The sequence below is a fragment of the Xiphophorus couchianus genome, chromosome 24 (assembly GCF_001444195.1).
Source record: "Xiphophorus couchianus chromosome 24, X_couchianus-1.0, whole genome shotgun sequence".
Classification (NCBI taxonomy): domain Eukaryota; kingdom Metazoa; phylum Chordata; class Actinopteri; order Cyprinodontiformes; family Poeciliidae; genus Xiphophorus; species Xiphophorus couchianus.
In genome coordinates, this window is record NC_040251.1 from 14820594 (window position 1) to 14847111 (window position 26518).

Here is a 26518-nt window from a genome sequence, read left to right on the forward strand (position 1 = left end):
ATCCAACTCTGGATCTCAGTCTAGAACTTTCTCTCAACATGTTGGGATAAAGTTTAGTAATTTAGATTGACAGCTAAATGATGCAATAAACATTCAATGCTTTCCTTTGCCATACCTTTGTATTTCAGTTTGATTTTATTGCCCAATTTATAAAAAATTAAATGGACATGACATTTTTTTATATATTTATCTGAATAAAAACAACAGTCTAAAAATCTCCATTATACTGAGCCATAAAAAAAGCTTTCTGTGTCTGAATTTTGCAATGAATGCCTCATTTTGACACAATTCAGGCTCCTTACAGAAATGAGCCTGAATTGTAGGCTTACATCTTAACCAAAGATGTAAGATAAATCAATGTCATGAAAAGTAAGTTCACATAAGTCAAAAAGTTCATAGCTCACTATTTAGCAGTAGGACTGGGCTCATTTTATACTTACTTAGGGTCTACAAGTAGCATTTCTGCTAAGAAACCGACTTTAGCCTGAATAATTAGCCAGTTATTATAATTTGTTCTACTTTATAAAGAGCAGCGTAACAACAATCAATAATATTGAGAGCAAACTACATCTAATTTAGCAAACTACATCTAATTTGACATTTTGTTCAGTCTAAAATGTCAAAGTAAAATAATAACTGTGTTACTGAAGGTTATAAGTAAGAGTAACAGTAAATCACTACATTTTGGACTTGTTTTGACTGAGAAACAATGCACAGTATAGCTATGCTCTATCAGGGTTAAAATATCCTAAAGCAGCGAATGCATCATTTGGAAAAGTTCCACTTTGATTAGGCTGATGAGCTCCACCTGTGGAGTTTGTGAGTGGCTGCAGAGAAGGACAGAGACCTGGAAGGGATGTTCTGGAGGGATTTAAAAGCAGTGAAACGATACATTGAAGGAATTCCTACAACTTAAGAAGATGGAACTGAAGACCTAAGACTGCGCTTGGTGGTCAGTGTTGAACGAAGCTGTTTGAGCAACCTGATGTGAAGCTACTTCCTGGAGGTTTGATTCAATGGAGGCCAGGTGAGCTAGCAGACCAGGACTGTTTTTCAGTGTGCTTGCCTTCCGTGACAATTATTTACTTTGTATGTATAGTTGAGAACTTTATAAAAAAAATGCAGAATGTTTTGTTTTTAAATAACCAGGGGTGATTTAAAACGATATTGTGGGTAAGAAAGTGAGATTTTTGTGCTCGGCTAGTAGTTAGCTGTGCTTTCATATACTTTGGGTGTTGGTTGTATTGAAGTTATTAGCTGTTGTCAGAATGGTAAAGTAGTTGCTTTCTGCCTGAAAGTTGTTTTGATGAGTGTGACTGATGCTTTGCTAAGCCGTAGTGATTAATGCCTTTCTGCTTGTATGTATTCGTTTCAGTGAGCAATAAGCGTTTCTTCTTGTGAGCTTCATGTGGGCACGTAAAAATAGACATGAATACAGTTTTTAAAGTTGGTGAGTTTTGTGCAAATATGTATTTTCATCTTGGAATGAACGGTGGAAGCTCTGAGCATTGATACTGAGGTAATTAAACTTGACTGAGGACAGAATAATGAGGTAATTACAGTACCTCTGGTGTACAGGTGAAAACACTGAGGAAATGCATTTTCAAATTTAGTTTGCCTCTCCATAAATTGTGAATAAAACTTTGTTGTTAAAAAATGTAACATTGTCAGCAGACCTTTTAAATTCGCTGAACATTTAGGCATTTTGAAGAAGTGTAGCTACACAGAAAACGTTCTCTGATGCAGTTCAGGGGGAAAACCGGTGAATGTTCTTGGTAAAGAAAATCAATGTGTAGGTTGAGGATGTCTTTGAACAACAGTTATTTACCACACTGCACATCCACACACTCCTGTTTGAGATAAATCAGCAGAGCCGCACAGAAGTTAGGCAAAATGTTCACCCTTTTAAATGAGAATAAGTCTTTGCACACGGTTTGTGAAGCTGTCATAAATAGCATCATTATGAGCTTTACCAGGCAAGAAAGTTTGTACTATAAAAGTTACACGGCTGTCAGCAAGAAGAGTAACTAAGCACTTTCTGCTCTCACAGTTTAATTTCAGACTTCTCCTTTTGGGAACCTACCGCCTAGAAAATATGCAAGAGGGCCAAACCTCCATGCATTAAAGCTTTTGCAGAGTGTCGAGACAGACCTTCCCAATTTGTGTCCATCATCTCGCTTTGTACATGATTTTATGTTTAGTGGTGAGATTAAGGAGAAAATGCAGAGGAAAACAAACCGCTAGGAGTTATTAGAGGTTTGTTGCCATGCAGTAATATCTGCTACCTTGTAGATTGCTTCTGCAATCTACATTTCATCACTTCCAATCAAACTATGTTTAATATCGTACAGGGATAACATGGATGAGTGCTTTTATGAGGAAAAACGAGTAATTGCTACCTAAACTTAGTAACTGGTTGTGCTACCCAAGGCAGCAACAACTGCTATCAACCATTTATGACAGCTGGTAATGAGTCGCTGTGGAGGAATTCAGATTTGTTTTAATCCGCCTATGTTGGAGGGTTTTGTGGGTTGTCCTACAGCAACCTATTTGGATCTAAGCCTGGGTTTCAAAACATCACTCAATAATCTTTATTTATCAGTTTTTTTAATTATGCAGGGGTATTTTTCTGCCTGAGCGCAATTCATAGTTTCACCTGAAGCAGCAAAGCATTAAACAACAAACGCCATGTTTGACTGCTGGTACAATCTATTTCTGAAATGCTATATTCAACTAGATGCCACATTAGAAAAAGTTCTACTCTTGTTGCATCGGACCATGGAATAATTTCCCAATAGTTATGGGGGATTGTAATGTGAAACACGCTTTCTTTTTCTCTTTTTTAGCAGTATTCTTCATGTTTTAACTCTTCCATTTTTACCCAATTTCTCTTATTGTTGACTCATGAACTCTGACCTTAAGTAACCCGTGTTAGGCCTGCAGTTCTTTGGATGATGTTTTATGACCGTCTGAATGATTAATCTGTACATTTTTAAGTTATTTCATTAGAGTTAGTGGATCATGATTCTCACTATAGTGCAGCAGAGTCCAGCAGCTTGATGGATGACTTTGTGACTTTTTCTCACCTGTTCCTACATTTCTGTTGATTGGGGTGCAAAGTGTTTTCAGGTATATTAGCCTGAAAACTCAACCTGTCATGTCATCAGAAAGGTTGCATTTCAGTGCTGTTTTTTTTTTATTATTATTCTATGCAGCTGTCACTAATCAGATTTGTGTGTGGCTTCAGTAACTGAACTCAGGGTTTCAAAAACCGTATTTTTATTTTTTTTAAAAAATATATACATCTTCATTTTGGAGCTTTTGTCCGAGTCTAAAATCAAGTATCTCTCATGTTCAGACCACAGTCATTTACAGCATCATTATATCTACCATGATACACCATATGTGAAACGTTATGTTGCCATGGTGATATCTGCAGAGGATCATAACAGATACTGTCATAGTATAAAGCTTAACAGATAGAAATCAGCCTTGAGGCAGATATGTTTGCAAATCAAAGCTTTAAAATCTGCAGAGACCTTGACCCAGGAATTTAGCTTGAACTCTTCTCCAACGAGAGCTTTTCAGGCCCGGTAAACCCACGCCTTTCATTCCTTCAATGTATCGTGTTAATGAGAAACTACACAGGAATGGCCAGGTAATCATGTGAAGCTTTAAAGTGGTGGACTGATACCACACCGAAGTGTATTAGGGCAGTAATAACACTAAGCTGGGCTTGGATCATGTCTGACACATTCCCCATCCCTGTGAGCTCTAACCATTAAATCGATTTCCATCTGTGAATCCCGGGTCCGCTCCACTCCGGCAAAAGCACGACTGGTTAGCCGGGGATTTGCAAGGTGTGGATGAACTTTGAAGATGTGAACAGAGATAAGACGCAGTGCTTGGACCTGTGTGGTTTGGATTTCTCGCCAAATCTGTTTTCTTTTTCAGTTGCATTACAGTAGAGAACAAATGAGATGAAGCAGTTTGTTAAATCTGTCTCCTTTTTTTTTTACTTGTTTTCCTGTGAAAATATTCCCAAAGTGTGCCTCCATTAAAGATTTTCACTGCCTCACTAAATATAAGCAACTTAACAACATGTGAACAACATAACCCTTGCATTGAAAAAATATCTAACAAAAACAGTTCCTCTGATTTGTTCCACAAAGCAGCTAAACCAAATCACGCGGAACATTTTTATACAACTAGACTAAATCAAATGCACAAAAATGAATATATTTTGGCAACTTTAACCTAGTGACCACAACTTCTGGTGGTTACATAAAGGTTGTTTTTATATTTTTTATGATTACACATCTTTAGTTGCCATCTAAAGGACCGTTTTTGGATTCAATCAATAACGGCCATAGTGCAAAACAGTTTGTACTGCAAACCCGTTGCAGGAACACTACATGCAACGCATTTGTTATTCTTGCTTCAATTAACTTTTGGAAATGTGGGCACTTTAAGGGGACTTGAGTTAATGTCATGCAGGGAGAATAACGGGGATTGTCTGTGTGTGTCTGTGTCGTGCTGCGAACGCGTGTCAGCAGGTGGCAGCTCTTCTGAAAGTCTGAAAAAGCAGAAATTTTCATCCCCCGCACCGGCTTGTTTGGGATCGGGCGGTCTCCGTTGTTGTGACTGCATCAGGAGAGCAAAATAATGCATAATTCATTGTTTACCTGATGGACACAAAGTCTAATTAAATCTGCACAGCGTCACCCGCTGTGACAGGAGTGTACGTTTTTTTCTTTTCCCCCCACATTTGCTTTGTTGTGTAAAGTGACATAAATGTGTCACATTAATGCCCAACAAAGACTTAACTGCTTTTTGCAGCTGGATCTAATTCTCAGCTTCCTGTCAGTAGATTGCACCACAGATCCAAGCTAAATTAAAATAACTTCAAGTAATTTTAGTGGATTGGCTGAGAGTGAGTAAACCTGGGAAACGGCAAACTTATTATTTCCTTAATTCATAGAAGCAGCATGTGCAACAAGCATGGCCCTGTTTGCAGTTATTGCCTGGTGTCAGTTCATACGGAGCAAGATCCTCCCCTTTACATGATTCCTTATTAAACCTCTGAAGGAGCAGAAATATCCTGCCGTCTCAGAACTATTACATCGGTTCAGTGAGGTGAACACAGTCTGCCAGAGTGGAACAGTGTGTCCTCATTCATTCCCCCACGCACTCCCATACACAAAGCGCTGTGTACAAACCTACACTGTCGATCAATATCTGTCCGTTGGGGAAGTCTTTTCAATGGGATTCAAATGACTTTTTTTCTTCTTTTTTCTTATTTGTGCATTGACAAAAGGAATATGAGTTTTTACCAGCAGCCGATGTTGCTTTTTATCTCAATAAAATCAGTGAAGGTTTCTGTTGCATATTTTCTTTGGGTCTTATAAAACACAGCCTTGAGGGTCAAGCAGTAAAGAGTTGCACTGTACAATTTAAATTACGTCTGGTTGCAGAGGTATAAAATGTGGGAATAAAACTGCTCTGCTACAAGTTATTCAAATGTTGACATGTTCACGTTTCACCAGGGTTGGTATATCTGGAGAAGCAACTGTTTGCCCCACCTGCCTTCCTATCCTGTCTGTGTGCATTGCATTTGAAATAAACCCAAAGCAATTATTAAGTTTTTTTTTATGAACTCGTAGCAAAAGCTGTTATGCTCCACTTGTGAACGTAAACCTTTTGAGCTTCTTAGCACTCAAAAACAATTCCAATTGCTACATTGCCAGATAGAACGTTTCTTGTCTTTTCAGATATTATCACGACGTTATCTTTGTTGTATATGGTAGTGCCTTGCTTTGTGTTGTTTCTTGTTTTTAAGACTCAGTTGTGTTTCTTAACTTGCTGGCTGGCTAAAGGTCTGTTATTAGTCAGAAAAGTGCAATCAGTGCATCTCTAGTCTTTATCTTGACAATGCTTTTAAGTTTGCTATAATGCCTCAGTAATATGCTGTACCTCTCCAGCTCTGTGTTTTTGTTTGTTTCAAGAAACATAAATCTTCCAAACCATCTTCTCTGAATCTACTGCTGAACTAAAGTGTAGCCTCAATTGAGTTGGAGTACATTGGAGTGAAATCTAGCGGCCTTGCCTGCATGTGAAGGAAAATGGTATCCTAGTCGCCAGTGATTGCATGTAATGTGTCTCTGAACGGCGCAGATGGCTGGCTGGAGCTCAACCTTGAAGTGAGGTGCTTCAGAAATGTTACAGATGTGGGTCGACCAGCGTTTGGAAAGCATTTTTAGCCTCAGCTTCATCCTGCATGGCACAGCCAGATGGCTGCTGTTCATCACACGCACATGTCGTTTTATTTATTTAAGCATTTCTTGGAGGCAGATAAAGCCCCAATGGTTAAGTCCCAACGAGATGAAGTAAATGTTTCACATCTGCCTGTAAATTAACTGAAAGATGCAGCTGTTGTTGTAGGGGGGAAAAGGTAATCCATTCAGAAAAAAGTGCCTATTCAACTTCAGATCTTGGCTCAGATTTGTTGGTCTTACTTTTTCCTCCCGTATCATAGTAACCCAGATGGCTGCTGTCTGTTTCCATGGTTACAGTGTGGGGAGGTTGGCTGGAAGAGGTGGTATAATGATGCACATGTGCCAACATGTGAATGGGCTACAGCCGGAAAGTGTGTCTAAGTTTTTATCTGCTTTCCTTTTACGGTCACACAAGTGCAAAAAGTGTTGATTGATGTTTCCAAGTGTTACCGTCGGCGATACGATCACACACTGATGCAAGCGGGCCAGCTTTTTCTTTCTTGAGGAGGGAAACTAAAACCCCCAATAGAAGCTTGGAACCATTTCCAAAGTGCATGCCAAATCAGTTTAATTACTTCATCTCAGTCTCACTAATATTGCAGAACAGTTTAGGAAATTGACACTTTTTTTGCCCATTTTACCGCCATTAGTTGGTTTTAGATACAAATTTGCCCATAATTGTGCAAATCTACTGTGCTTTTTTTTTTTCTTCTTAAGGACATTTGTTTCTATAAAAGTCTGTCAGTATGCAATTCAGCTCCAGGTGAGCTGAGAATTAAAGCAGGAAACAGAGAAAAATGTCTTAAGTGATGCAGCTGGAGTCGCAGAGATTTAACCAAACTGCTATTTTTATCTTGAATAATGACCCAAACGTAAAATAATGTATTCCATCTTTGGGTTTTTTGTAACATATTTCTCTAAAGATTAGAAAACTTGAGGTTCTGCATTTAAAGCAGCAAGCAACTTTGCAGATTAGGACTGTTGACCTTTGTAAAACAGCTCAATCTGAGATTGTCTAGATTGAGCAAAGTCCAGAATGTCTGTACTTTGACTAGGTCATCAAACTACCTCAACCATTCCAGTTTGTGTGTGTTTAAGGTCGTTTTCTGGATTAAAATATGAGGGGTTTTTTAACCGATGTTTTTCTGTTTTGGCCCAATAACAGAAACCTTTTCAATACTGCAAACGCTGACATTACGATGACGATGGGGATTCGTTTCATGTCGTTCTAGCCACCACCATGTTTCACGGTGTGGGTGGGTTAAGTATCTGATGGAAACTTAATGTGGTGTAAATATCAAAAAAGGCAGAGTTTCAAGAAATCTTTTATTCATTCATTCATCTCTATGCAAGCATAGCTTCTGTATCTGAGTCAATGATTGCTGGTGGGAAGCCAGCAAAGAGAAAGGCCAATATTTGGAGACTACTGGATTTCTACCAAATATTTGCTTGGATGACAAGACTTTCACTCGCTTGCTTCAGAGCTTAAACAGAATGAGGATAAAATATGAGCATTATCTCCTTAAATGTCCTATTTAGCCTTATTTGAACGTGAAACTTAAACTAAATGATAGTTGGTTTACAGTGAACTTAGTATAATTATTTTGAGTCAAAAGGGGTTTGCTTGTTTGAGTTTGTAGTAAATTCTGTTTGCATCATTGACATCAAGTTTTTTTTAAAAAAAATGGTGAATGTATGGAAAGAGAAGAGGGACACATTTCAAGAGCTTCCATCTCTGGCATCTCAGAAATGCTGTTAAATCCACTAACAAGTGCTCATATTTTGTGTAAAGATTAACCTTTGAGTTTCAAATACAGTATTTTACATTCAAAAATATTGAGTTCTTCATTGATATGTATATTGGCGTTTAAACAAATTGTATGATTTTTTAAAAAACGTCTATATTTGAATAAAAAACTGAACTTCTCTTGTTTTAGGTGAATGAATGGAGGCTGTAGTTAAAGATTGATAGAAGGATCCAAATTAATTCATGTTTTGGTTAAAGTTTCTGGATATTTCTCTAAACTTAACACCTTGTTAAAGCAGTAGGTATTTTAATCACTTTAGCTAGCATTGTAGTTGAGAAGCTTCTCTTCTTTTTACCTTGTGAAGGTTTTTCCTGTGTTCTTGCTTTGTTGTACACCTGGATTTGCTTTTCATTGTTACTCGTCTGTCTCATACGAGTCATTGCATCCTAATTATCTACGCTCTTGTTTTTGTCATTGCCAGATTCTTGTCTCTGCTTTTACTCCTTACATCCGTTCCTCATCTCAAAGTTAATTCTTCAGTCCTTGGCAATTAACTGCTTCCATTTATCGGTTCCTTTTGGTTTAATAAATAAAAATTATCCACAGTCCTCAGCCAGCTGGGCTGGGCAGATCCACACAAAAACATATGTCAAGATTAGAATAATAAGCATCAAGAAAGTTAAAGTAGTAATTGTTGCAATAAGCATCCAACTGTTTAGGTTTGAAATTAAATGCTCTGTGGTTTTTATTTGTTATTTTTGTGACCCATCAACTTTAACTTTTTTCCCCACTACTTCAGTGCAACACACACAGGCTTGAAATGGTTGTCAAGTAGTATTGCACCTTCATATTTCAGCTTGACAAACTGCAGTTTCTTTAAGTTTGGATGTCTTTTTTTCACTAAATGAGGTCATTATTTAAAAAACATATGTACTTACATATCCTTAAAACTTAACCGCATCAAAAGACCAACACTAAATCTCATCAATCTTGGCCTGATTCTAATTGGTTGCTTGAGTGAAGCAAAGTGAAGTGAAGTAAAATGATGTCGTCTTCGTTTTATAAGTGCAGTAACCACCAGAGCCACAAGATGGCCGAGTCCCGATGAACTCTACGCCTCAGTGAACGCAAATGTCTTTGTCAGAACAATGTCTTCTGAAGACATCACCAGCAGCAAACAGCTTGAAGACACTGCACTGTAGATGGCTTTTACTCAACGCAGAGCAATAAATTATTTTCCAGCACATTTGCTTCCAAACAGCCACTGAAGACACCAGGGCTTCCCCCCTCGGTGGTGAATCCGGCAGCCTGCTGAGGCCCCTCGTATTCCATGCACAGATCCCGGGAAACGGAGCATATGGGAGCTTGAGCGCTCAGCTGGGATATGTGCATCAGCATGCACACACGAAGTTGGCCGGGCTTGACAATGCGTAATGCATTCGTCATGCCAGCCGGGCCAAGCAGGCATGGAGGGTCTTTCTTCCTAATCGAGCCCCACAAGGTGATTTGATAATACAGATGGGAGCTGTCAGGCTTTTCTGGAAAACAAGACGAGGAAGGAGAAGAGGAGCAGGAGGAGGAGGATGGGAACACACAGAGGATGACAAAGAAATCATATGTACTCTGTGGATGAAAGTTTCTCCTGTATGAGTGTAAAATTGAGGTTAATAGGAAGATGTATAGGTGGATGTTTCATTGTCTGCACATATGGGAAAGAGGTTGCTTTCCTTTGAAGAGCATTCTCACATCTCAGAGATGAAGACAATAAAACGAGTCATTCGATAAAGAAAATAATTGCTATAATTGCCATTATATGATGACACATGAAACTGAGCAGAGCTGAAATGTCCAACAAGCAGATGCTAGAAGCACTGGACTGAGGTGATTCCTTTCTAGAAATCTATCTATCCGTAAAGCACATCATCTGGGGATAAACACTGCCATCATCTGCACTGATAAGCTATTGTGGGGTATATTTAGGTTTATCCCCTTAAGGTTGTCCCAGTTTCCATATGCGCCAATGTGTTTTTGCTATAAAAGATCAGCTTTGCACCACATGTGTTCATTTCAGTGGTCTTTCAGATGCATTCACCCCAATTTCTAAGGTGAATGATCTCAGGGGAGGGATGCTGGCTCTCTATAATCCCCAGGTTTTCACCAAGCTGTATTCAAAGCTGCCCAAATCGGTGAGCGCTGCTTATCTGTCCGTTTCTGGCCTGGCTGCATGTCTAGGGGTTTTCCCCGCACATGTTTAAACACCTCCGGGCTGCCCTGGAGGAACAACGCATTCATGCCCAAAAATATTTCCACAATTTATATGTTGTAATTATGCATTGTTAGAAATTCTGTCAGTGCCAGGGTTTTCCTAATGACTTTGAGCCTGAACCTGGGTTTGTTGCCAAATAGTGTTTGGCACTGGAGATGCTAGTTTGCTACTGACCAATAAATTTAGTAGAAATATAACTGGTTCCAAGCTGTTTTTTATAGGGATTTTACATAATCGACAAAGTTATGGTTGTACTGTTTAAAAATCAGGGTCAAATTAACTGTAAGCTGTTCAGTCATGAAACTTCACATCTAATAATCTCAGTAAAAGTCGTTGTAGCAAACAGAACTTTGGCTTCTGGTATTTAATTCATTTGATTAGTGCCACTTATGAAAATGAGGAATATATTCCTTGTTTCCTCATTTTGACCCTTTTTTTTGTTTTCAAAAATAAAAAAAGTATCAATCTTAATAGATTTTTACAAAGAAAGCAGATTCACAGTTTACATAGACTTCAAATTATAGATTTAGTAATAAGATGCTTCTCAGAAAACACCAGTGCTGTGCCATGGTGCATTGCCCAGTCAGTGGAGCAGAACATTCAGCTGGAATCGAACCAACACCTCCCAGCAAGCCTTCACCGACAGACCCTCAGGGTTACGGTGAGCTGATGTTCACATGCATTTCAGCTCTGCTAGCCACGACCTCACAGCAGAGAAAAAAAAAATGACAGAACTCCATGGATGCTGGTGATCCAATGATTAAGAAAAAAATCCTGAGGCTTCAATTAGCAACGCAGAGCTGAAATGACACCAAGTCAGGTTATTAATACATCGTGTTGCTCATTCTGTGACATGCAATCTGCCATCTGGTTTGTGCTCCAGCAGCTGCTCCATGTACACTTAGATGTGCTCAAAACACTGCAATCTTAGAAGTTATCTACAAACAAGGGAAAAAAGGAGAAATTTGAGCCTCAAGACTCTCATTAATAGATAAGCTCGTGTGACAGTTTTACGAATTGCTCACCCTTGGGGCCGATTGATTTGCTAAAGAAACCTCAAGGCAAACCTTTCCCGACCCTCACAATTACATGACAACTTCAACCCAGACGGCTTCATTCCAGATGTCTGGCTGATAAATGATTAGATCATAAATCAATTGGTTATGACTATAATAGCCAAATGCTCACCTGTTTTCTCCAGTTATGTTCTCAAAGTGTGGCTTTTGCGAGTCTGAATGACTATCTGTGATCCAGGTTGGATTTCATTTGTAGTCTGATGGGGAATCATATTTGGTTTTAGGGTTAAAAATTCTCTTTTCGTTAGGTTTTGTAAGTTACAGAAAACTTGAGGAAACTACACCATTTCTGTAGATCATTATGGAGAAATATTTTTCAAATTTTTCCAGATAAATTCTAAACTTTTGAAAACTTTCTATTGAATAAAGTTCAACATCTGTGTTGAGGTTTTGGTTATCAGTAGTTAGACGTTTACCTTCATGCTCTTATTTTTGAAAACTGTTTGAGCGGCTCTTAATACTTCATCTTTTTTTCCCCAATAACTTAAATTCTAAGAAAAAACATACAGGAGCAAAAGAAGACTGACGGTAAAGAACAAAATTTAAACATAGATGCAAAATCTAGGAGCAGCAGAGTCATTTTGCTGATTATTGAAATCCCAGGAAACATCTGACCATTTTGAGTTGAAAGTTAAATGCTCTATACACATCCTAAACACAATCATTAAACAGAAATGATAATATTTAAATTGTAATTCATCATCCAGTTTAAGTGTTTAGCATTCTATTATCGAGCCATTGCAATACAATCTGACAATCACTTGCATCCATCTTGTAGCAGTGTTGCATAGCGATGTGTAAGGTGTCAGAGTTGTGACTGTCATGCTGCAGAATTTGTTGGACTTGATACGGCTAATAGAGACGCTACAGCAGAGGATGTGTGAAGAGGCCATGCTGGAGTGTGTTGCATCCAGCGCTGGGTATCGTCATCAAGCTATTGAAATGCAAGGGAGAAGCCAATTAGTGAGACTGGGTTTTAGTTTTGTCTCTCCTTCTCCATTCCTTGCAGTGTAGAACTAGAACTTCCATTAGATGTTATATGTGGAAGAAAAAAACATCTAGAATCACAACATAACGGACTTTTAATGTATGTTTAGGCACATTAGAGCAGAGCCTAATTTAGGTGATACATTAGTGAAGCAAACACTTAATTCCCAAAGATGCAGTTTTAATGGGAATGCTTTGTTTCAATAAGCTGAAGCTAGTATGTATGGGTTACACAGAAAAGCATAAAAAGCATGCACAGAGAATAATGCATGAATCATGGTGAATTTTTCATGAAAAGTTTGCTCTCCCACCTTATACAAGCTCTCCCCTAAAGCATCTATGCATTTTGAAATGTCTGTCCTAACATGGCTCGTGTTCTGCTGTACCTTATTTCACATTCCTGCTTCAGAATAAACAAGTCAAATGCTCCTGCAGAGTAAATTTAGCCAAGATCCTTGGTGCTGACTGGAAATGCTATTACCTGCCATGGTAACTCTGGGAGTGCTTGAGGAATCAGAGCGCAGCTTCTCTGATTTTAGAAGTGTAAATCTTTCTTCTCAGGGTGGATTGATGGCTCTGCCTGCCTCCAAAAGGAAATGAACTGGCTTTATTAGCCAAGGTGACACTGAATGATGAAAAGCGTGGTTTTTAACTTGATTATTTATACTTCTGTTTTTTGGTTACATACAAGCCGCAGGATGGAAAGAGTGACAGCTATATATCACAAGGTATTAACACCCCAAGAACTTTTGTAGCTCAGAAGCACCAACCTTGACGACAGTCCAACACAAAACGCTGCATAGTTTTGAATCAAAGGGAAAATGTAACATGGGTTTAGATTATTTTGAAACTTGATGCAAATGTTAAATGAATGCCCTATCAGAGGTTAGAATAAATATGGTTGCTACATAATGTAGTTTATCACACAAAATATCAATAATATCCATTTAAGTTTGCTTAAAGGACCGTATGTGCATTGGATGCTCACGTTAACGGCATTTTTTTTTCGTTGCAGAGAAACCGACCGTCATTGACGTGGGTATCTACGTCAACAGCATCGGACCTGTGTCGTCCATCGACATGGTGAGTTGGGTTTTCTCCATCCTCACACCCGCAGGTTTTACTGTAGCCTGACTCCAGAGCCTCATCAAACATGAGCGCCGTCATTTCTCATGTTGCATTTGGAGGTCGTCTGTGCCGCCACAGATGTTTCCGTTGCAGTGCGAGCCAAGAAAGACAGGTGTGGGTTTTGGTTTGCTTGATCAGCGCGGAACAAGCCAGAAAAATAAACAAAAAAGACAACAAAAACTAGCCAGTTGGGGTTTTTCTGCAGATAGTCATGAGAACTCAAAGAAAGAAAAACAACAGCTTTGAATATGTTTTCCAAAAAGACCAGAATGCTGGATTAGAGGCATAGAAAAAAGCAAATTGCTTAACGTAAAAGCCTGATTTGCAACAATGGGAAAATAGTTGCTTCTCAAAGCATTAGCAGTTTGTTCTCGATGATTATTATTCAAAAATCTGTTCCATCACTGTCAAAACATTCTAGTAAGTTTAATTTTTCACTGTCCTCACAACATAAGTGTATGGCTTTGCAGAGATTAGCTGAGCTAGATGTGATAAGAAATTAGCCAGATGTTGAGCTGCTACTATCGCTCAGCAACGTGGAAAAAACCCTGATGACATGAGATCCTTTAAACATGTTGTGAAGAGCTCTAAACTCATTAAAAATTAGGTATGCACCTGTTACACTTAGCTGCTGAATGCATTCAGATTTAATTTGATCAAGTGTTGTGTGCAACACCCTCCACATTTATTAAAAAATGCACAGTTATGGAAGAAGCCTTAAAAATAATTCATCTTTTATTGATTGAGACTGGAAAAGTCCTGCCTTGGATTTGATTGCTCTTCAGCTAGGAGAAGAAAAAAAAGTTGTTTTAATGATTCAATATTTACAATTAACTAACTCAACAAAAAAACAATAGTAATACTTTCATAAGTATTACTAGCATTGCCAATGAGTATTGTAGCTGAATATTTAAAAGTATATATATTAATATATATATATTCAAATGTAAGATTACCAACCGGACAAAGTTGTCAATAATAATTAGAGTGCTTTAACATGCAGCCACTGTGCGGAGGGACGTTTAGGCATACTCCCAAAGTGAATTCAATTTGGGATGCAAAATGGTGGACTCCAACTCACAGTTCATTAACTTGATTTTTCTACCCTGCACTCTGAGGAGCCAGCAGGCTCTCTGATAAACACCAAAATCTGCAGTCAGTGTAGATCTGGGTTTCTGGAACCCTTATTAAGATTACTGAACCGCTGCAGAAAACGGCCTCTGTTCGACTCTTTCCTTTCTTTTTTTTTTTCTTGGCTGTCCCGCTTGTCAGGGCTTGTGCTTTCCGTGGTGGAAACGAGTGCAGCTGATTATAAAGCACCCCCCCAAAAAAAAAAAAAAAATCTGAGGCGGCAGCAAACACAAGAGGAAACCTAGTCAGAAAAGTCTGCTTTGTATCCTGATTCCAACTGATACCAGAGAGAAAAATGTTGCACAAGCTTCATAACAGAAAACTCTGCACAACTGAGACATAACTGCAGCTCTGTTGCAATCAAGTCCTGGACAGGAGATCGTCTCTGCCAGCAACAAAAACCCTATATGACTCCTCCTAGGAACTGCTTGTTCTTATATTGTATTTTTCCCCATAGTTTATACACTGCAATAACCCATCCTCCCTTTGGGTTTAATAAAGTATTATACAGCTCAATATAGCTGTGAAAAATATTACATTATTCTGTCTGCATCATTAGGAAATATTTATATTCTCAGCAATTTACATCTTCTTTGCAAGAGGGGATATTAAGCTTTATTAAGTATGAACTGGTTGCTTTTAGTTTAAAAAGAAACTTTAAAAGATGGTAGCCAAATACATCCACACTGTTTTAACTAACAGTTTAAAAGTTTAAACTTGGAAATTGCTAAAAATTTATAGAAAAGGAAACAAAGATGGGAAAGTAAGGCATATTGTGTAACTAATGATTAAGATCAAACATGAAACAGTTCATTGGATAGGCACTAAATATATTAGACAAATGGGGCCGGATCCACAAAGACCTCACTAAGAGTAATGTAGCGCCTCTCATTGCTCTACCAAGCCTACATTTAAATCACACTGAATGATTCTGGTTAGTGGAAAAGCTACAGTTGTTTATGCAAGTGTCAGATTCTCTAAGTGATTTTAAGATGCACAATACGCATCCACCAATTCACACACAAATGCAAACTGGTAGTAAGTTAAAAAGAAGAAACGGAACAGAAAGCAACCTGCCGTAAGTTGCTATGAACAATTAGTTGGTAAATATTTTAGGTTTTAATTGAATTTGGAAAAAAAATTGAACTACAAATTTTTTCCAAACTTCATAAAACAGGAAGAAAACTATTGTTTTTGTATGCAGTCAAAAATCTGGCACTGATGTGCCAATAGATTTTTGTTCCTAGTTTAGTATAAGCATTCAAATGAACAGTAGGAAAATTACAACAATTCCACAATAATATGATATTCTTTGTACAGATATATAACATGACGGGCTAAATTTGTGAAATGATTGTTCAGTAACTTACAAAATATACAGTATTTTGTCAACTATTGAGATCAGTTGACACTAGACTGCAGAGGCTTACCATCTATAAGAACTAAAATACACTGGAAGGTTCAAATGAACACAGCTTCAAACATAAAACTAACCCAAAAATCTGAACAATTTAACCAGGTTCTACTGAAACCACAACACCAAACAATCCTTCAAAACAAACAGTCAGCTGTTTAGCAAAAAGTGAATCATGTCCATGTCTAGTGGATGTGAAGAAATGGTGCCATGTTAAAAAAATAATAGAACATTTCTCCTTTTAGTTCCATTTACATATTCAACCTTGTATCGATCACAAATCTGGTCATTTTGAATCAGATCAGGTTCCCCGAGTCTTAAACGATAAGCAATTATGATATTTGAATATAATTCCTGGAAGGTCTGACAAGCATTCAGCTTTTTTGCAAGAGTCGTTATGACATTTTATGGATAAACTTTTCCCACTGCAGTATTTAGTCTGGCACAGAGCAGCAAAGCCACCACATATTCTAACTATGATGCTGTTAGGATCAAAAGCTTCTGAGCCAACTAATTAGGGCTTAGTTTCCACCTTTTCCTTTCATTAAATGTTCATATGACAGGCGCAATGCAAGTTACATCAATCAGCGTGTCACATCATCTTTAGCCACTTAATGTTCAAAGCACATCCATATAGGGCGTTTAAAAATGAATATGTATTCCAATGGAGAAACATAACCAACACATTAATATTCTGCCCTCTTTAAATCATGTTCATTAAATGTCTTAGGATTAAACTTCAGCAGTTTGACATCTCCAGAACTGATATCAAGGAAACCAGTTATTTTGATTTATTTACAGTAGTTTGTAAACCTTTTTATGACCCTGAACTGTTTCACATTTTGTCACGTTACACTCATAACGTGACAAACAGGGGAAACCAGCACAAAGTTACATTGTAGTCTAGCCCCAATTGCAGAAGGGATTGTAAATGCCAATTTTTAAAAATACTTTGTCATTTATAATTTCAGTTTTTTTTTTTTTTTTTAAAACAAGGGGAATAAATTATATTGTATCTGATATAGAAAAAAAAGATTTTATTTTTAAGCCCCATCACCCAGCATTATTTTGATGTATTGCCTTCTGATCAGTTTCTCCATCCTTGAAGTAAATTATCCTCACTGCATGACACTCCCTACACCTCGTTTCCCATAGGAGGTGCTGTGTTCAGTGCTAGTTGTTCGATTCAGTGAAAGACAAAAGTTTGATTTTCTTCTTCTTTCGCATGTTGACCACATCCCCTACATGGTCTGTGGCAACATGAGCCTGATGTTGATTCTAACCATCTTCCATCTTCCTGTCAATCTTTCATAAAGAGGTGATTGTGATGCACATGACGAATAAAAAGAATTCTGTCAATGGATTGGTTGATCTCTGCTACTCGTCCAGAGTTACCGCAGACCTTAAACACAACACAGTCCTAGACTTGTTTTTAATACTTAACATTCTGTTTGAATATCCATATTTAGTTTCTACAAAACTGGACACCAACAGTCTACACCTCATTCAAACATGAGAGTTGTAACCTAAAGCCTCCCGCTGCCTGTAGTGGGTCAGTAGGGCATGACTGCGTTGTGGAGCTCAGAGCTCCCGTCCATGAAGGAACAGAGTCCCACTGCGACATCCCGATTATTTCCCCCCCTGTGTAAGCACTGATTGGTTCCACGGTGCCAGGGCCAGTGTATGCCGATCAGTGAAACGTGAATCCCCAGCCACCTCCAGATTTGACTGGAGTGGAATTAGCGCCGAGTCACAACTGGTTTCCCCTCCCCTTTCCAGTTTTCTCTGCGTCAGTTTTGTTTGGGAAGTATTTCAGTGAGAGAGAGAACAAGAAGCATCCTCTGACTGGATTGGCCTGGTTTCCCTCTTTGCTTTTCGAAGCTCAACATTTACACTCCGCCGCACTCCGAGTCCGATCCATCAAGAGGAGCGAGATCTCCGTTTTACATGTTCACTCGCTCCTCGGGTCTGAATGAGAGTTCCACATGAAAAACCAGGTCAGTTCCCCAAGGGTGTATTAGATTCATGATCCATATTGATACACACATACATGCACTCGCGCACACTCTAAGGAAATACAATGATACAGCTCTGCAAACAACCAAACTCCAGGAAGCTTCTCATCTACCATTGTGCAAAACACATTATCTTTCTTCATTTGGTGCGGTGGTAATGGGTGCTGGCTGGGGCGATGCAACGGCAAATGAAGCCGATGGTAATTTAGGACGTACTGTGATGAATGGTGGAGTGATTAACCAGCAGTAGCAGCTTTAAAACTGGGAGAAAGTGCTGAGTTTCTCTAGCTGGCGCTGAGAGAGCCTGATAACAGACAGCAAATTAACCAACAAAGATGCACTCTGACCACATTGTTGATGGCGATTGATTGGTTGATTCATACCGAGATGCTACCCAATCAATGAAATCATGATGACTGCCTCTTTCGTCCGACAAAAAGTGGGAGTTTTACACTTGTGTCCAAAATATGATTGGTGGAGTAAAGCTCATAATCCTCACTGCGTTTGATTCCAAACACGCAAAGATGTTGTAGCACAGCGCCTTCAACTTCCAGCGTGGAACCTTTTTGTCATATAAGCCAAAATTGTTGAGTCAAAACTACTTCAGTTTAATTGAAACTAAAAAGTACTTCTTTTCTTTTTTACCTGGTCGACTATAAACTAAACATGCAACATTTAAATTAACCGGTACAGGAAACAGTACATTTTCTGCCTACTAAGGTTTTAGTCCATAGTGGGCTAGTTAAACATTTTAAATTTCTTTGAAGAATGAATGCTTGAGAAAATGCTTTTCTAATATCTCCAACTGATTTTGTGAAAGATATACTCTCCTTGTTATCTGTTGACACCTGGAGAAGCGCCTTTGCTTCCCAATTAATTTGCAGATAATTAATGAGGTGTAGAAAGTGAATATATAAAAGTAAAGACAACTAAATGGAAAATGTGTTTTTAGTAACATTGTTCAAATCATTACTTTTCTCTGATTTGCTAGAATTATCAATCTGTAGTCTTTCAAATAAATTTCCCCACAATATGATATTCTTGGAGTAATAACCCTCCCAGTTGTTCTTTAATGCGTTTGCTCCCACTCTTCAAGAAAAAAATCAACAGATGTGACATCAGTTTTCCAAAGTCTGCTAATCTGTAAAACCTGCTCTATAGCTAATGGCCACCAGTTGAAGACGAACTATTCCTTTAAAACAGCTCACAGCACTTTACCACCTAAATCTGACTTAATGTCAGAGAAAAAAAGTCTGTGGAAATGGATAGCTGCTATTAGAACTCCTCTGGTAGGTAGCTGGGTCACAGCTAATCTTTAGTGCATTCAGTAGAAACAAAAACAGAAGAAATCAATCCTCAAGCAGAGATCCTGGAAATTGCTCAAGAGGCTGAACCACTGGAGGCTAAACTTGTCATAATCTTACCATGTGCTCCATCTTTATTCAGTGCTCTTCTCCGGCAGCAAATGAAGGATTTAATGACGTAAAGCTGTGCAACGACCCATCTTCTCAGAGGTGAAATGGATTGCAATTGAAGGCGGTGGTTGTTGGGGAACATTAGAGCTAAAACTGCAGTGGCTGGACGCATGGAGTGCAGGTAAAACCTGTTGGCTTTATAACCCGTATGAACCGATTCACCAGTACAGCATAAAGCTAGATAATGACTGGAGTCAACAGTTTGCAGAGAAAAAAATAAAATAACTCAATCTTGGATTGGATTGAGACCATTTATGAATATATAAGTCTTGACACAAATTCTCAACTAGATTTAGGTCTTCACTTTGAGTAGATCATGCCAACAAATATGGTTTTCAATCTAGAATTGTTCTTTAATATCTGACCTGTTGTAGATTTTAGGCTCTATATTTGTGAGAACTGCTGGTATCTAGGAACTAATTGGATTGGGATCACACACACTGAGCTCCATGCGTTCATTCACTACACAACCACAGAAGAGAAATATTTTAATTAATTGCAACACTCACTTCACCTTTGGTTTTTTATTTTTTAGACAAGTCTGAGTTGCTAACAGATTTCACAATATTGCAGCAACGATGTGGAAATGAAACGGGTCAAGTTAGAACTGCTTTTAGTTTTGGTCTGTTTAAATTACTGTCAGGTTATGAAGGCTGATTTGTCCAGTTCAGAGAGCCGTGTGCATAAATGCAAATAAATTTTGACATGAATAATTTCTGAAAATCGGTCATTATTTGGCAGATATCACATTTAAAAGCCATGGATATGTGTGTGTTTGTCTGTTTGGACTGAGACAAAAAGCACTACTCTGCACATGAAGATGAAGTTGTTGGAGTAAGAGCTTTATGTCATTCCTTCATGCTTCAGTGTTTGAGTCTCAAGCACAAGTCGTGTGTGAGTGATTCCAGACTGTATTTTTTTTGTTATCCTCTCAGCTCAGATCACATCTGCTCATCGAGATCCCTCTTCTTTTCTCCTCCTTCCATTTTGTGCTCCTAGCGGAGGCTTCAGAGCTCATCTTTCTTTATCCTTGTTGTCACAAATCCTCGCCGTTCGGGTCCGAGATCAAGGTCGCCCTTCGTCGAGATGAGCCGGTGAAATTAGCCGACGTTGCAGTCCTCGACTTTATCGACGACGAACACATTTATCGCGCCATGATTAAAAGAAAAAAAACGAGAAAAACGATGACTCAGATGGAGGACAGATTATTAGTGCCACTGGCACACCATCGGTCCAGCACAGCTCTGTCATTCTTGCACAGAAACCTTCTGTTCATCAGCCTGAGCATATCCAAGATGTTACTGACCCACAGCAGAAAGCGGGTCACAACAATACAGCGCAGCCAGGTTTATAGCATGTTGTCATCAGGCGCTGACAATTCAAATTTTTATTTATTTTTATTTTTTGTTATTCGGTTTGAAATTCATAGCGAAGAAATGAGGAAGCAATCGGCTGTGTAATTATTTTATAGAGTGAGTTTAGAACAGCAGAAACTATTAGATTTTTTTGATTGGCTTAATTTATAATTTATTCATAATAAATAACTGTTTCCACTAATTAGCTCATTATGTTGGAAAATAACACATTAGTAAATTAAATTAGGATTAAACAGAACTATTTTGATTGTCATAGTTTTGTTCAATTCAACCTCAGGTAAACTAGACATTGCTTTTTTACTAGACCTAGTCAAAGTCTGGACTTTGATGCTATGGTTAAAAACAATTCTGCAAAAAACATTAATCAAAAGTCCATTTACAATAAAGACTGATGGCATTTGCTGCTGCCAAGAGTTGTCAAAGCATACGACATGTTAGATCTAAGAATACGCTTGCTCTCCCGTCTGATGTGAGGCGTTAAACATGAAATGGTGAAAACCAAATACAACATAATTTAAAAAAAATCTTCTCACCAATGTTCAAACACATTGGTGGTATTTTGGTGGTACAGGACTTTGGTATCTACACACATATATAACACCCCAACTTTGGACGTATTCTTTCAGAAACTATTGGAGAGCTGGTTGTATAATTGAAAATTAATGTAGAAATTTACTGTTTTGATAAGATTTTTCTCTCATCATGCAGTTTTTTAGTGTTCCAGATTATACTCATCCAATGTTAGAAGCTGGTTAAGATTAGATCATTATATCCTTTTCTTCTTAGAAAAACTGGAAAAAGTGAAGGCATCATGCATAATATTAATATATTTTTGTAAGCGTTTGTACATTGTTAACCAATTATCAAAAGATTTATCATTGGGTTTGGAACAATGTACACCATAGTCACCATCCTAAAAGCCTTTGTTAAATTTCAATTTACTGTGGCAATTAAGAACTGGTAATTTGAATTACTGATATTCATTTCAGATTTCAAGAACAAAGTCGATGTTTATCTTATGTTTCTGTTCCACGAGGAAACATTACCTGGATCTAATTTTAGCAAACAGATTGAGCTGCTTCCATTTCAGTCAGATCTGATTTGATGCTTTATATCCTGCGGCTGTACTTACATGATCGAGGCTGATAAAACAGGTGTGTTTTTGCATAAAAGCTCGCTCAACGCAGGCAAACACTAAATCAGTCGACCAACTTGAATGTCCCCTTTGAATTATTGAGTTTGGCTGTGAATAAAAGCTGGATGCTTGACTCGCGGATTCTTATTTTTGTTCGATTCATCCGTTGAACCTTTGGTTTCCCATGAAGCCTTTTTTTCCCCTCCCGAATGGAAGAAACGGCGAATTCTCCAGCCGCAGTAAAACTTACTGAATAATTAAGTCCGTGGAGATTGAAGGAGTTCCTGACCCTCGGAAAACACTGAAGGAGCTATTTTTGCGGCAGGGACACACACACAGGTTCACGCCGACTCACATTTGAATGTAGCCATCCATCTGCCTTTGATAAACACACACGTGCAGGAAACACACATCAAAGGCTCCAACCCTCTTCTGAGGAGAGTCTTGGAGCTAGAAAGGAACATTGTGTTTTACTCCATCTCTCTTCATACATCTCTGCTCATTTTTATGCGCTGTTGATGTTTTCTTCACTTATTTGAGCCAACCTGCTGGTATAATAATCTCCATAACTGCCACTAAAATGATATAGTCTGTATTGCTGTGAGTCACGAGGTTTAACGATTTATCAAAGGTTTTACCTTTTGAGAGGAAATATACATGAAACATACTCAGTGTTCAAAATACTCTAAGGTATAAATATAGATTTAGCGACTTTGCTGGAAAATGAAAATACCTGATCTCAAATCTGCCTTAGTTTGATTTACGTCACTGAATAAAAATAGCAAAATTTAGTCTTTTTATAGAGGTGCTTAAACTTGCTGATTACCAGTTAATCAAGTGCGTTTGATTAGAAGCACCTGGCTGCTACTTACCTTAATTTCTCTCAAAACAGTTAAAGTAAAAGTTCTTCACATGGTAATTTAGCATTTTGAGTTGGTTTCTTAGACTAAAATCTGGAAACTGCATGTATCATTTAGAAGAAAAACAATAATATTCTTGCATCTATTTGGCACGTGAAATATTGAACAACACAGTACAATAACGGATCAAACTCAGGCTCCAGAAGCCAAATATCATATAGGTGCATCTCAAAAAATCTTTCACTCATTTCAAACAGTGAAACTCTTAGATTCACGTAAAATAAAATATCTCAAGCCTCTTTCTTGTCATTTGGATCAGCATGGCTTAAAGATAATGGAAAGTGTTGCTTTAGAAACTGGTTGTTCAGTGCTTAAAAAGTTGCAAGACTGTTTAGTATTGGTCAACACGTTTGGATTCAAAGTTTTAAACTACTGCCGTCTAAAGAAATGCATCACTCCTCATGAAAAACAACCAATCAGAACCAGGAGGAGCATCTTTACGCTGTCAATCAATCTTGTGAAGATGCTACTAAGTGTGCCAATGACAGAAACAACTACTTTCAGCTCTGATTTATTCATATATATATTTTTACACATAATCTGTCTCGTACTATACTATTGTCACAAAGTGGCAGTTTCAACAGATTTGTAAAAATATATATTTTATAAAAGTTACAGAAAGCAGATTTTATGCATTTTTCAATCATTTGCTTCACTTACAATTTAGCAAATACATGCCACTTTTTCCTCTTTATTTTATATTACTGATAAACCGTGTACAACAATAGAGTAAGATTTTTTAAAAATCTGGCAAATATAGAGATTTAATCTTCATAAGTCTCAAAAAGCCAAATAAATGCTAAGAGTTGTTCTAAAAGCAGCTCTTTCTCTGAAATTGGACCAAATCTAGCCTACAGAGCATTATATTCCTCACTGCAGCAACATTATTGATAGGATATTGCAGGAATTCTGCTTGTGAAAATCGTGGTCTCTGCTACTTTTATTGGGCAAACTTTCTGTTGCCATATCGATCAGCCCCCAGGGAGAACGGAGTCGGGGGTTCGGTACAACTACAAGCCACGACTCGTCTTGCTCTAATGTTAGCTTATTAGTGCTACAGTCTACAGACAGACTGAGCTGTAGATTTGATTTTTAGACTAGATTAGCAGCCATAGTGGGATCTCACCAGCTGCCTGGGTTATTGACTTTCTGACAGGCTACAGTTTGTGCAACTGTCTGATAGAGAGGTCCACAGCAGCAGCACAGCGATGAGGGATGGTATTCTCATCTTTTCTCTGCCAGCATATCTTTGAGTCCTGTCTTCAGAAAAGCTCAGACGGCTCTGCAGTTGTAAGTGTGTGCTACTAGCAAGGCAGGACATTTAGGACACAGAGCTGATTGATTGCTAAGTTTGGATGCTAGTTGTAGATTTCAGAAATATGAGTTCAAGAAATATAAAAAAGAAATTCCGGACCTTCATTCAAACATTATGGAAGTTTGTAGTAAACCATTTTTATTCTGGTGTCAATTCTTTTTCTTCACTTTTGCAGTCGAGCAAGTGACTCGTATAAAATTAAGAATCTAATCAAAACATCCATAGATATGAGTTTACTGTGATATAAAATGGTGCAAGAGGTCAGGTCAAGGTTATTTGTATCGCACTCTAAACATAGAGGCATGGGAGGGCTCAACTTGATTTAAAGGAAGTCAGTGTTTCATCTGTTTTGCAGTTTTTTGGAAGTTTGTTCACTGGAAGTCATCACTGTATAATTTATTAAACCTATAAATTTACTCTGCATATATAATCGGTGTTGAGTTTTCGTTTTCATTTGGCTTCTAGATTATTTTACATTTTTTCCACCACTCAACTACTAGTTTTTGCTTCCAGTGATAGCAAAGGACACAGATCAGGTTTTATGCCTCATTCCATCATCATTGCATCTTGTGCTGTTGCAAATATCTCCAGCTAAGCCAGGCCAAATGTAGCAAATTTGTTATTTTTCTCATGGTCGTTCATGCAAACTAGTCGAGCTTCAATCACTGCATTCTGCAAGATCCTTGGAGCGACTGACACGACAATTGTATTCTCAATTGAACTCGACTCATAAATATTTTACCTTGCTGTAAAAATTGTGTTCATCGTTGAAAACTCAGCCCAACGGGGTCAGTTGCTCAAGTACAGAGAAAGGATTGTGGATTTCTTTGCAAAAATAACCCATGACAGTAGGGGAGTGTAAATTCTAACCCATTATTGCAAACAGAAATATGTAAACAGAGCATAGCATAAGCAACACACATTCTTTATATACAGATGAAAAAATGTTTTTCATTAGAAAAAGTGAGTGGCCCAATTAAAAAAGTTAATTCTATACTATCCAAAACATAAGTTGTTAATAAACTTCTGCCTTCATACTCTAGGTCAAGTTCCTAAACGCATACAGAACCTGACTATAAAGTCCAGACTTTCATATCTGACAGTAAAAATGAAGTTTAAATGTAAAGGCTGGTACCGTAATACTTCCAAAGATTCTTCTTTCTCCACATTTAACTGTCCACACACAGTTCCTCAAACAGCTTCTCCATTTATCCCCATCACCAACTTCCTCTTCTCTAAGAAATTTCTGTCGCTATAGTATGTCATCTCATCAAAGGGGAACAGGTGTGTTAGCCGTGAGAGTCAATTCTGGTTGTTGGCGTCTGAGGCTCAGGTGAATAGGTGGAAGGAGTCAGAACAGTGAGTGACAGGAGACACGGTCCGATTATAAAAATAAATGGGTCTGAGGAAACAACTGTGACACTCAAACAGCTAAAAGGTCTCCCAGAGGGCTCCGACACTTGAGGCTAACTCTCAAATTTTCTGCACTCCAATTTAAGTCCAAGCAATAAGTAACCGAACTCAACAATTTTGGAGAGCACATTTACTCGATAGAAAATGTCCATGACATAAAAATAACTATCAAAAATCAGCACAGCCATCTCAGCGGACTTTCTTAATGAGACTCCCTCAATATTCCTGATGCTGAATTTTAACATCAGTGAAGAGAGTCAATCAATTGTCGACAGTAATGAGTTTTCAAGACTGGTACAAAGTCCCTTTATTTATCAGATGATACTTTACGCCCACAAGGAATATTATATAAGCCACTTGGATGTTTCTTAAGGGCCACTTGATTCTCTTCAGTGTTTATGAAGCTGACTTGTTATTTAGTCAAAATTGGGAAGCGAAACAAAAAAAAAAGTAATACGAATGGTGTTTTCACTCGGATTTGATGAGATGCAACAGTGTGCGAGTTAACAGCAGGAGCACAGCGACGGCTCATGAATCAGAGAAAGCAGCTCGAGCAGAAGAGTCTTTGTCATCGTGTACAACGGAGAATTTCCCAGATGTCACACGTCACTTTAAAGTGCTCTTTAATGTAGTCCCGGTACGTGGGTGTATATGTGAAATTTTCCCTTTGCGTTAGTTTTTTTTTTCTTTCTCTTTTTTTGTTCCATTTTTGACCTTCAGTGATGCTTTTCATTTTGAAACAAGGAAACCGAGGCTGAAAATTCATGAAAAAAGGTTATCTAATTGCAGCAGAGAAGGTCAGGTCTTGGGTTTTCTTTTTATTCCTAACAAGACGGACATTAAA

General features: G+C 38.1%; 1 protein-coding gene across 1 annotated transcript in view; it reads left to right on the forward strand.

Annotated features, from left to right (window-relative positions):
• The window catches only part of LOC114141233 (gamma-aminobutyric acid receptor subunit gamma-3-like), an 86799-nt gene that overhangs the window by 12604 nt on the left and 47677 nt on the right, over positions 1-26518 (forward strand). The window contains exon 3 of the mRNA XM_028011720.1: positions 13368-13435. Within this exon, the coding sequence (XP_027867521.1) occupies positions 13368-13435 (68 nt within the window). The remainder of the gene's footprint in view (positions 1-13367; positions 13436-26518) is intronic.